Raw genomic sequence first — 12,989 nt, forward strand, 5'->3', positions numbered from 1 at the left:
TTCTTTGGATGTTGTTAGAGCTTTGAAATATTATGTTGAAGCTACTAAGTCTTTCCGAAAGACTTCTAGTCTATTTGTTATCTTTTCCGGTTCTAGAAAAGGCCAGAAAGCTTCTGCCATTTCTTTGGCATCTTGGTTGAAATCTTTAATTCATCATGCCTATGTCGAGTCGGGTAAAACTCCGCCTCAAAGGATTACAGCTCATTCTACTAGGTCAGTTTCTACTTCCTGGGCATTTAGGAATGAAGCTTCGGTTGATCAGATTTGCAAAGCAGCAACTTGGTCCTCTTTGCATACTTTTACTAAATTCTACCATTTTGATGTATTTTCTTCTTCTGAAGCAGTTTTTGGTAGAAAAGTACTTCAGGCAGCGGTTTCAGTTTGAATCTTCTGTTTATGTTTTTCATTAAACTTTATTTTGGGTGGGGATTATTTTCAGCAGGAATTGGCTGTCTTTATTTTATCCCTCCCTCTCTAGTGACTCTTGCGTGGAAAGATCCACATCTTGGGTAATCATTATCCCATACGTCACTAGCTCATGGACTCTTGCTAATTACATGAAAGAAAACATAATTTATGTAAGAACTTACCTGATAAATTCATTTCTTTCATATTAGCAAGAGTCCATGAGGCCCGCCCTTTTTTTGTGGTGGTTATGATTTTTTTTGTATAAAGTACAATTATTCCAATTCCTTATTTTATATGCTTTCGCACTTTTTTCTTATCACCCCACTTCTTGGCTATTCGTTAAACTGAATTGTGGGTGTGGTGAGGGGTGTATTTATAGGCATTTTAAGGTTTGGGAAACTTTGCCCCTCCTGGTAGGAATGTATATCCCATGCGTCACTAGCTCATGGACTCTTGCTAATATGAAAGAAATGAATTTATCAGGTAAGTTCTTACATAAATTATGTTTTTTTACCTCTGATCACCTTGTATCTAAGCCTTTGCAGACTGCCCCTTTATTTCAGTTCTTTTGACAGACTTGCCTTTTAGCCAATCAGTGCTGACTCCAAATTAACTCCACAGAAGTGAACACGTTATCTATATGCACACATGAATTAGCACTAACTGTCAAAAAAATAAATCAAAATGCACTGAGAAAAGAATACCAAGAGAACAAAGCAAATTTGATGATAAAAGTAAATTGGAAAGTTGTTTAAAATTGCATGACTGTTCCTTTAAGTATTGCAAAATGTCTGCCTACTAAAATATTTTATTAATGTTATAAAATTAGCAAATCTGCACGTGTGTGTGTGTGTGTGTGTGTGTGTGTGTATATATATATATATATACATTAACCATTTTTAATTGTGATTTTTATGACTCTAATCAGTATTTCCTCTTGATTTCTACGAGATAAACATCCTTACTGTTTTATATATATATATATATATATATATATATATATATATATATATATATATATATATATATATATACATAGATTTGAATATTGGTAAAAATGATTTAACTTTACTTTGTTTAGTGTTAGTGCTACATAGTAAATCTTATGTTTGTCTGCTGTTAAGAGGTTATAAAACATAAATTTGTATTTCATTTTTCTTTTTTTTTAGGCAGCAGGAGTTGTCAAACCTTTTACATGAGAAGCGATTCCTAAAAGCTCTGGGGCTGGCTATATCATTAGATCAACCTCATACTGTCCTCACAGTTATAAAAGGTAAGTCGGGGTCACATAACTTAGGCACCGGTTAATAAACTCTTTGTTCTCAGTAGAAAACATATCTTAAAGGGACATGAGACCCAAAATTTTACTTTCAGGATTAAGAACATACAGTTTTAAACAACTTTCCAATTTACTGTTTTCATGAAATTTGCTTCATTCTCTTGGTCTCCTTTGCTGAATGTAGCAACGCACTACTGGGAGCTAGCTGAACAAATCAAGTGAACCATTTACAACAGGCATATATGTGCAGCCACCAATCAGCAGCTAGCTCCTAGTGGTGCATGGCATGAGTTTCAACAAAGGATTCTAAGAGAGCAAAGCAAATTAGATAAAAGTAGTAATTTGGAATGTTGTATAAAATTGCATGCTCTGTCTGAATCATGAAGGTTTAATTTTGACTTTAGCGTTGCTTTAAGGCATCAGAGGGAAGTAGACATGTAGTTTATAAATGTTTTCAATTCTTTTGTTGTAGCTCAGCCATAATTACAGCATGATCTATTTATACATCAACAAATATATTTCTACAGTTTCAAGAGGAAGAGAAGTTATTGTGCTGCCTTAAATTAAGGAGGAAAATAAAATAAATCTTCTTCCTGTTCCCATCCTAAAATTATATAGTTAGATATTTCCCCCCACCCCCCAAAAAAACAAACAAACAGCCTCTTAAAATTATTCAAGGGGATTTCCCTGACAGAAAACCGGCAAGTGTACAGCAGGAACAGACTTGCTATGTTGCTTTACATTTCCTTACAAATGATTTATATACAATATATAATAGATACAAAATACATTGAATTAAAGGGTCGGTCTAAATTATAAAAAAACAAACTGTCATCTAATTCATTAGCGCACGTATTTTGGTAACTACTGTTTCCAGATTACCTTTGTGTTTAACCCCTGCCATTGGACTAAGTGCAACTCAGGAACTATACATTTTGTAGCTTATGAACAGGCTACGGGTGCTCAGCCAATCAGAAGTGGCAGTCGAACAACTCCACCAATCACTGACTTTGTCCTGCTTTGAGGGAGTTGAAAAGTATCCCAAACAGCTTGTAGGCTCAACAAAAGCTTACTAGCCCACTTTCTGAACATTGGTATATGCTAACTTTTAATGCACAGTAATACGTTTTTGTTATACATCTGCAATACAGGTAGCCCTCAGTTTACGCCGGGGTTAGGTTCCAGAAGGAACGGTTGTAAATCGAAACCATTGTAAATTGAAACCCAGTTTATAATGTAAGTCAATGGGAAGTGAGGGAGATAGGTTCCAGGCCCCTCTCAAAATTGTCATAAGTAACACCCAATACATTATTTTTAAAGCTTTGAAAAGAAGACTAAATGCTAAACAGCATTATAAACCTAATAAAATAATCGCACAACACAGAATATATAATTAAACTAAGTTAAATGAACAAAAACATTTGCTAAACAGCATTATAAACCTAATAAAATAATCAGACAACACAGACTTCACTTGCATTTTTCTGCAAACAGTTCTTTCTATGTATTCCAATCTGGACTGATTTATAGACAGAAAGGTCTTGTTCCTTTGAAATCTGCTTGATAGCTCAGGTCTGGTTAAACTGATTAATTTCAGCTTGCTTGGCTTTGCTGCAACACAAGCGGACAGCTCCACCTACTGGCTATTTTAATAAATGCACTGTTTCTCAATGCTTTTCAATAGCAGTCACATGACTGGGGAAAAAAGGTTGTTATTCTGAAACGGTGTCAATTGAACCGTTGTAAAACGAGGGCCACCTGTACTCAAATGGTAATAATAATAAACAGTTGTTTTACCTCTCTTTTGTATCTCATATGTCCTTGTGCGTGCCCCCCATGCTTTGTCTGTGTCTCTCTTGCCATCTTCTTTATCTTGTATCTCTCTTATTCCGGCATAGTGATCCCTCTTTCTCAACCTTGTCTCCATCTGTGTCGTGTAACTTGCATAATGATTTTTTCACCTTGTCTGTTTGTTTCAGTGTTTCCCATAATGCCTGCTTATGTCTTCTGGCAGTCCCCCCCCTTTGTTGTCTGACAGTGCCCCCCCTTTGTCGTCTGGCAGTCCCCCCCTTTGTCACCTGGCAGTGGCCGCCCCACCCACCCACCCTTTGTCGTCTGGCAGTGCCCCCTCCCCAATTTGTCGTATGGCAGTGCCCCTTCTTTATCGTCAGACAGAGCACCCTATTTGCCTTTTAGCAGTGCCCCTCTCCTTTGTCTTCAGGCAGTGCCCCCTCCAACAGTGTATCCCTCTGTATTCTAGCTGGGTCCTCCTCTGTCTTTCCCTCCATGACTTGCTGTATCCATTCCTTGTGTCCTCTCTTTACAACTCATTCCCATCTGCCTTGTTTCATTCTCTCACCAAATATGGTCTCCCTTTCCCTTTTTCATCTCATGTCTTTCTTTTTTACCATCTTTATTATTTCAGGCTTCTCTTTATATCTCTTTCCCACCCTCCTTGTGTTATTGTTACTCTTTCCTCTTTGTCTCTCTCCCCCTTGTGTGTCTGTCTCAACCTCTGTGTGTAATGTTTCAGTACCTTCTCTATTTGAATTATGAAGCATTTCTTTCTCTCTGGAAATAAGCTTCACCAAGCAGCAAATCAAACCTTTATTCTGCCGATTAGAATTAAAAAACTCAAAACAGCTGTCCAGAAGTGGTTTGTGTTTTGCTGCACCTATCCCATAAAGGAGAATTGCAGTGGTAACATTTTATTGGAAGCAAAAAGCGTGAGATATTGTATATCTAATTTGCATATCTTACCCAGAGTTCTCTGGTACATTGGTAAAAATGTATACAGAGTTCTTCTGGAGTAAAGCAAGCGGGGATACTTGCTTAGATTTGCTAATTTTCTATATATTCGTTTTATGACTAGTACCTTCTCTATTATCACTTCTTACATTTCCAGCTCATTTTCTTTTTTTTTTAAAAACATTTTGTTTCAGTTAAACCTACGTAAATGAGATTTAAAACACATTTAACAACTTTGTTTCTCTTATTTCAAATGTCTGTTACTCTACTTCCTTGTGTGTTTCACACTAGCTCCAACTTATGTGCTTCACTCCGTACCTTGTGTTTGTATAATTCTAACGTTGTATGTGCTCTCTATATTGTGTGTGCCTCTTGTTTCCCCCTTTTATGTAATACTCTTAACTCCATTCTGGCTGTTTCTCCAGTTATTTTTTTCTCTCATTGCAGTTACAAAATGAGATTATTATTATTAATAATGAATTCACATTGATCACACCTGGATATACTTTGCTATCTATATATACACAAGTCCTTACCTAACATGCAGCTTAACCCCTTCGCAACCAGGAATTTCGGAGAAACACTTGCCCACAGTACAGTACCAAAGAATTTTTTGAATTTTTGCTAAGACTCTTTTTTTATAAAGCCCTTTGTCTTTTTTATTTGCCTATGAAAACCTATATACAGTATATTTTTAAAGTAGACAACCCAAAGTATTGATCTAGGCCTATTTGGGTATATTTGATGCCACTATTTGGCAAAGATTCCCAAATGGGGAGAGCTCTATAAAACACATCACAGCTACCTCAGTCTTGTGTGGTCAAAGAATGAAGATGTGCATTTGATTCTTCAGACAGAGAGGTTTTAAATCTATGTTGAGGCCCATTTTCCTCTCAGAGTACAATGTTTGTCAGAGGGATGTATATGGGGTATGGTTTGGGGCTCTTTTTCACCTCATGGGAAATTTAGTCACAAACCTTCATTTTGTCTTTTGCCTCCTCTTATAGATCTACAATATATTATTCCATAACCTCTGCTGGTCTGTTTCAATACTAGTTTGACTATCTACTTTACTAGTAGATGAGTTTCTGTTATGGATTTAGTTTTTCAGTAAAAAAATGTTTTTTAAATCCCACCCTTTGTGTCTCATTACTCGTGGACTACAAAGCTTGGGTATTAGTGTAGGGCCCCATCCCTCCTCACCAGCCTCAAATTTTTTTTATTGTATCAAAGGGAACTCCACCCCATCCCTCATCTCCTGGCAAATACACTCCTCAAGGAGGCTGAGAGGAAGTGCAGGGCACTGTATGTGATACCATTGAGGCTTGGAACATTTTGAGGAAAAAGCTGTGGCATATCCTGAACAGCTTTATCCTGAGAGACGATAGGCTCAGAAGGGAGTAATTTATCTTTAAGCTTTAGGGTCCTAGCTAAACATGAGGAACATCCCTCCCACTACCTATGATCACCACCCACCTGCCTCAATCACCTCCCACTACTCCAATCCCAGCCCTCCTCCCACGGCAGTGTCCCTGCCTGTATTATTTCTGCATTCATATGATAACTGGGCAGGGCCACAGCTTATACCAGAGTGTTAGACATAGGTATCAATGAAAGGTGCTTCAATAATAATTTATTAGCAAATAATATAAACAAACATTAAGAACAAAGTATATTCTGTACACCACCTAAAAGTAACCCACAACCAGTGGCCACTGGGTATTTGTCCACTATTGGAATACGTGACCTAAATATCCAGTTTTGTTATGATGTTACTCTTGGCAATTGTGTGTTAAGTTTATGTGCCTCTTGCAGAACATAGAGAAAGGATACCATTGATTGTAATCCACCAAAATATAGGGCTAATCCAGCACAAACAAATTGCAGTCTTAGTACAGCTATGAAAAAAGCAAATAGTATATTACAATGAAAAAGCCAAAAAGCACACAGTCCTTCCCATCAGCTTGTGGGCGCTGTTTTGACAATCCTTGTATCTCTTTCGTACTGCATGGGGCTATTGCTTGTCATGGTGGATAATTATAAACCAATGCTCGTTCCCAGATAGTGGCACCAGTGGTCCAGACATGCTCGGTCGGACCCACAGAGTTAGTGTGTAACACGCAACACGTTTCACCGCTAGATAACTTTAGCTATGGCTTCTTTTAATGGCTATATATAACAATTTTAGATTAAAAAAAATTATTTTTTTCTCTTTTTGTTATAAATAGTGTGGGCTACTACAACTACCTAGAGATCTAGTCTTAAAGGGATTTAAAACCAACATTTTTCTTTCATTATTCAGATAGAGCATGCAATTTTAACTTTCTAAATTACTTTTATTAATTTTCCTTTGTTGTCTTGGTATTCATTTTCGAGCCGACCCATTTCTGGAGCTCTATAGGGCAGAAATTTTGCAAGAATGTTATACATCTATAAGCGCACTAGAGGGCAGCACTATTTCCTACCATGTAGTGCTCCAGATGCTACCTAGGTATCTCTTCAATACAGAATATCAAGGGAACGAAGCAAATTTGATAGACGCAAATTGAAAACTTTTTTTTAAAATTGTATGTTCTGACTGAATCACAAAATAAAATGTTTGGGTTTCATGTCCCTTTAAACAAATATGATTAAAGGCTTAGGGCCTGAAACATCTACATATTGGTTTGGGTCAATGTTAAATTAGGTGATGTTATGAAATGCTATGCAATGTATCAATTTATTCTTTATTTAGTTGATTGTTGTTAAACCCTAAAGCAAAGGAGATGCAAATACTTTTTTTTTTTTTTTTTTACATATTTTTTTTTCTTAGCTGTCCTGAAGGAGCCCCAAGGTAAAGATGATCTTGAGAAACACATTCTAAGACTGCGCCCAGACCAAAAAGGTAAAGCCGTTAAATAAACTTGTGCTTCCATCTTACTGAAACATGACAGCTATGTCTGCTAGTGTTTCCTTCTCTGCACTGCTGGGTTTAAGCTTCCTATTTCCTCTCCAGAAGATTTGTTACTTCATTTGTAAATTCTGTTTCTTTTTTATGACACGATGATTCCACGGATCATCCTAATTACTAATGGGATATTCACCACCTGGTTCACAGGAGGCGGCAAAGAGCACCACAGCAAAGCTGCCAAACAGCTCCTCCCTTCCCTCCTACCCCAGTCATTCTCTTTGCCTATGTTAGTAATAGGATGTGATAAAGTGAGGTGTTAGTTATAGATTCTTCAATCAAGAGTTTATTATTTTTAAAGTGGTACAAGATTGTGCTGCTTTGTTCTAGGGTGTAGCCGTAGTCCATACCAGTCTCTTCAGTAGAGCTTTGGTGGCTTTAGAGCAATGGGAACTTGTGGGACATAATTCTCACTGCGCCTCCCATGTATTCTTGCTGCCCTGTATGTCTTAGCCTGAGGTAAAGATTACTCAGCATGCTTTTTCCTCCACAGGTCAATGGGAGGGAGAGGACCTCTTAAGCCTGTGAGCTGCCTTGCTGTCAGGTAGAAGTAAAGGTAAGTGCTACTTTATATATTTTCTGGGGGAACCCAGAAAGGAGTAAGCACACTATTATCGTTACTGTGCACAGGGATAGAAGAGGCACTTATGTTGGGACACTAAAAACTCTCCTAGTCTGGAGAGGTATTGGGACAGCATTTATGTGCAGGCACTGGGGCTGGGGATTGCTTTTGGCTCTGGTGGTTTACACTTTATTTAAGCAAGGAATAACGTTTAATGTACAAGGACAGTATAAGAGAAACAAGTAGAACATATTGTATGGAGCTTATTGTAAGCGATGCAGGGTTACGCCCATGATGGGCGGTTCTTTCCGAGTTTGCGCCAATTCACTTGCGCCTCGGACGGGGAGACATTTGTGCCACATTTTCTGAAGTGCTGTCTAGAAACGCATGGTTCGTGCTGAGCATGCGTTTCTAGCACCTGATTGAAAATTTCTTCTGCAGCGCTGAGCGGACACACGGGGTATAGACCATCCATTTGCCTGTCAGGTAGGAGCACGGTAGCTGTGGCGCAGAGATGCTTTTTTGGCCTTATTTGGTAGTTTGATAAATGCAAACTTAAAGTAAAAAAGTTAATGCTTTGAATTTAAAGAGACAGTAACGTCTTTATTTTAAAACTTTTAACAGAGGTAAAAAATTTTTTATTGAATATTAGGTCAATTGTGAACAAGTATGGACCAAGGGGCCTTACAAAATGTGGCTTGCTCCTTGTGTTTTGAAGCTAATGTGGAACCACTAATCCCTTTCTGTCCCTCATGTATTGAGAGCACTTTAAATTATAGGGAAAATATTTTTTCTGAGCCAAATTCTTCTAAAGCGGATGTTGTCCAGGAGTCTAATTACGAGGTTCAATATATGCCGCAGCTTTCCCCTCAAGCGTCCCAAATTTTACCGCCCTCACAAGCAGTGCCCTGCGCTTCCTCTCTGGCTCCTGCTGGAGTTACTTTTAAGTGACATTGCATCTCTCATGTCTTCTACAATTTCTGATGCGCTGTCTGCCTTTCCAATGTTGCAGGTAAAGCGTAAGAGGAAAATCAGACACTCAGTAAGCGAGGTTTCTGATGCAATTGTTGTGGTTTCAGAGGTCCCCTCTCAGAAGCCTGAGGAGGAGGAGACCATTGTACCATCTGAAGGTAAAATTTCAGATTCATAAAGTGTAATTCCTCTTGCTGATACTGAGGTTGTAACTTTAAGATTAAAGCTAGAGCACCTCCGTGTCTTACTTAAGGAGGTTTTAGCTACTTTAGACGACAGCGACTCCATGGTAGTTGTTGTTCCTAAGAAGTTCAGTAAGCTGAACAAATATTTCGATGTTCCTTCCTTGACTGACGTGTTTCCGGTCCCTGACCGAGCTTCTGAGATTATTTCTAAGGAGTGGGAGAGACCGGTATCCCTTTTTCTCCATCTCCTATTTTCTTTTTTAAAAAAATGTTCCCTGTAGCCGATTCTATCAGGAAGGCTTGGCAAACTGTGCCCAAGGTGGACTAGTTAAGAGAACTACTATTCCCATAGAGGATAGTTGTGCCTTCAAAGATCCTATGGACAAGAAGTTAGAGGGTCTAATCAAAAAGATGTATGTACACCAGTGCCTGCAATGGCAGCCAGCTGTGTGCATTGCTATTGTCACTAGTGCGGCGGCATATTGGTTTGATGCGCTGTCTGATGCTACCAGGACAGAGACTTCTTTGGATGAGGTCCAAGATAGGATAAATGTTTTTAAATTAGCTAATTCCTTTATTACGGATGCTTCCCTTCAAGTTCTCAAACTGGGAGCCAAGATTTCAGGGTTTTCTATTCTGGTCCGCAGAGCCTTATGGTTGAAGCCTTGGTCTGCGGATGTGTCCTCTAAGTCTAAGCTTCTAGCTATTCCTTACAAGGGGAAGTCCCTGTTTGGACCTTGGCTAATAGAAATTATCTCTGATATCACTGGAGGTAAGAGTCTCCTCCTTCCCCAGGATAAGAGAAACAAACAGAAAGGACGACAGACTAACTTTCGTTCCTTTCGAAAATTCAATGGAAATTCTTCCTCGACCTCTTCCAAGCAGGAACAGTTCAATCCTGCATGGAGACCCAATCAGTCTTGGAATAAGGGTAAACAACCCAAGAAGCCCGCCATTGAATCAAAGACAGAATGAAGATCAAGCCCCCGATCCGGGACTGGATCTTGTAGGGGGCAGACTTTCCTTCTTTGCTCAGGCTTGGGTTTGAGATTTTCCGGATCCCTGGGTAGTAGAAATAGTGTCCCAGGGATACAAACTAGAGTTCAAAAGTTTTCCTCCCAGAGGCAGGTTTCTACTTTCAAGATTATCTGCAGACCAGACAAAAAGAGAGGCGTTCTTACACTGTGTAGAAGACCTCTCAGACCTGGGAGTGATTGTTCCAGTTCCAATACAGGAACAGGGTCAGGGGTTTTATTCCAATCTCTTTGTGGTTCCCAAAGAAGAGGGAACCTTCAGACCAATTTTAGATCTCAAGAGTCTAAACAAATTTCTCAGAGTACCGTCCTTCAAGATGGAAACTATTCGTTCCATTCTTCCTTTGATCCAAGAGGGTCAATTTATGACCAACACTTCCAGATTGTGGCTCTTCCTTTTGATCTTGCCACTGCTCCCAGAATTTTCACCAAGGTTCTGGGATCGCTGTTTGTGGTGCTTTGGTTACGTGGTATTGCAGTGGCACCCTATCTGGACGATATTCTAGTCCAGATGCCATCATTACAACAAGCAAGATCCCACACGGAAATGGTGCCATCCTCCCTGCGATCTCACGTGTGGAAGGTAAATTTAGAAAAGAGTTCCTTAGTAAATACAAGGGTAACCTTCTTGGGAACCATAATAGATTCCCTATCAATGAAGACTTTCTGACAGAGGTCAGGAAATCAAAGATTATCGATAGTTGTCTAGTACTTCAGTCCACCCCTCGACCATCAGTGGCTCAGTGCATGGAGGTAATCAGGTTGATGGACATCATCCCGTTTGCTCGGTTCCATCTCAGAGCATTGCAGTTAAGCATGCTCAGGCAATGGAACAGAGATTATACCAGTTTGTCTCCTCGAATACTACTGGAGCAGGAGACAAGGGATTCTCTTCAATGGTGGTTGTCCCTGGATCATCTCTCCCAGGGAGCCTGCTTCCGCAGACCATCCTGGTTGATTGTGACAACAGACGCCAGCCTTCTGGGGTGGGGAGCAGTCTGGGGTTCCCTAAAGGCTCAGGCAGTTTGGACTCATTCAGAGTCTGTTCCTCCTATAAACATTCTGGAGCTGAGAGCGATCTTCAATGCTCTTCTGGCCTGGCCACGGTCCAGTTCATCAGGTTCCAGTCGGACAACATAACTTCAGTGGCTTACATCAATCATCAGGGAGGAACGAGAAGTTCCTTAGCGATGACAGAGGTATCCAAAATAATTCAGTAAGCGGAGGCCCATTCTTGCTGCCTGTCGGCGATCTACATCCCAGGGGTGAACAACTGGGAGGCGGACTTTCTGAGCAGGCAGACCTTTCATCCGGGGGAGTGGGAACTCCATCCGGAAGTATTTGCCAGCCTGAATCTCGCAGGATTTGGTACGCAGATCTGGTGGACATGTCATCTCTGCTACCTTGGAGACTTCCGTTGAGGAGGGATCTTCTAATTCAAGGTCCCTTCCTTCACCCAAATTTAGTTTCTCTGAAGCTGACTGCTTGGAGATTGAACGCCTAATTTTATCCAAGCGGGGTTTTTCTCAATCGGTCATTGAGATCATGATCCAGGATTGTAAGCCTGTAACTAGAAAGATTTACTATAAGATATGGCGTAAATATCTATGTTGGTGTGAATCCAAGGGCTACTCATGGAGTAGAGTTAGAATTCCTAGAATTTTATCTTTTCTCCAAGAGGGTTTGGAGAAAGGATTATCGACATGTTCCCTAAAAGGTCAAATCTCTGCCTTTTTATCTTGTTACACAAGCGTCTGGCAGATGTTCCAGATGTCCAATCATTTTGTCAGGCCTTGGTTAGGATCAGGCCTGTGTTCAAACCAGTTACTCCTCCATGGAGTCTGAATTTAGTTCTCAATGTTCTGCAACGGCCTCCGTTTGAGCCTATTTATTCCTTAGATGTTAAGTTGTTATCTTGGAAAGTTTTATTTCTTGTTGCTTTCTCCTCTGCTCGTAGAGTTTCAGATCTCTCGGCATTGCAGTATGCGTTTCCTTATCTTATTTTCCATTCAGATAAGGTAGTTTTAAGTACTAAGTTAGGTTTTCTTCCTAAGGTTGTTTCTGATAGGAACATTAATCAAGAGATTGTTGTTCCTTCCTTGTGTCCTAATCCTACTTCTCAGAAGGAGCGACTTTTGCACAATTTAGACGTGGTTCGTGCTTTTAAAGTTTTACCTGCAGGTGACTAAGGATTTTCGTCAGTCTTCTTCTTTGTTTGTGGTTTTCTCAGGAAAACGTAAGGGTCCGAAAGCTATGGCTACTTCCTTTTCTTTTTTGGCTGAAGAGTATCATCCGTTTTGCATATGAGACTTCTGGATAGCAGCCTCCAGAGGGAGTTACGGCTCATTCCACAAGGGCTGTTGCTTCCTCATGGGTTTTCAAAAATTAGGTTTCTGTGGAACAGATTTGCAAGACTGCAGCTTGGTCCTCTCTTCACACTTTTTCAAAATTCTACAAATTTGACACTTTTGCCTCGGCTGGGGCCGCTTTTGGGAGAAAGGTTCTTCAAGCAGTGGTGCCTTCCGTTTAGGTTCCCTGTCTTGTCCCTCCCTTATCATCTGTGTACTCTAGCTTGAGTATTGAATCCCATTAGTAATTAAGATGATCCGTGGACTCATCATGTCATAAAAAAGAAAAGAAAATTTATGCTTACCTGATAAATGTATTTCTTTCATGTAATTAGCAAGAGTCCATGAGCTAGTGACGTATGGGATATACATTCCTACCAGGAGGGGCAAAGTTTCCCAAACCTCAAAATGCCTATAAATACACCCCTCACCACACCCACAATTCAGTTTTACAAACTTTGCCTCCGATGGAGGTGGTGAAGTAAGTTTGTGCTAGATTCTACGTT

General features: G+C 39.8%; 1 protein-coding gene across 1 annotated transcript in view; it reads left to right on the plus strand.

The window, feature by feature from the left end:
• Positions 1–12,989, plus strand: part of TBL3 (transducin beta like 3) — a 132,935-nt gene that overhangs the window by 93,036 nt on the left and 26,910 nt on the right. Inside the window, exons 19-20 of the mRNA XM_053694484.1 lie at positions 1,578–1,681; positions 7,248–7,319. Of these exons, the coding sequence (XP_053550459.1) occupies positions 1,578–1,681; positions 7,248–7,319 (176 nt within the window). The remainder of the gene's footprint in view (positions 1–1,577; positions 1,682–7,247; positions 7,320–12,989) is intronic.

This window comes from Bombina bombina, chromosome 11 (genome assembly GCF_027579735.1).
Source record: "Bombina bombina isolate aBomBom1 chromosome 11, aBomBom1.pri, whole genome shotgun sequence".
In the NCBI taxonomy this organism is placed as follows: Eukaryota; Metazoa; Chordata; class Amphibia; order Anura; family Bombinatoridae; genus Bombina; species Bombina bombina.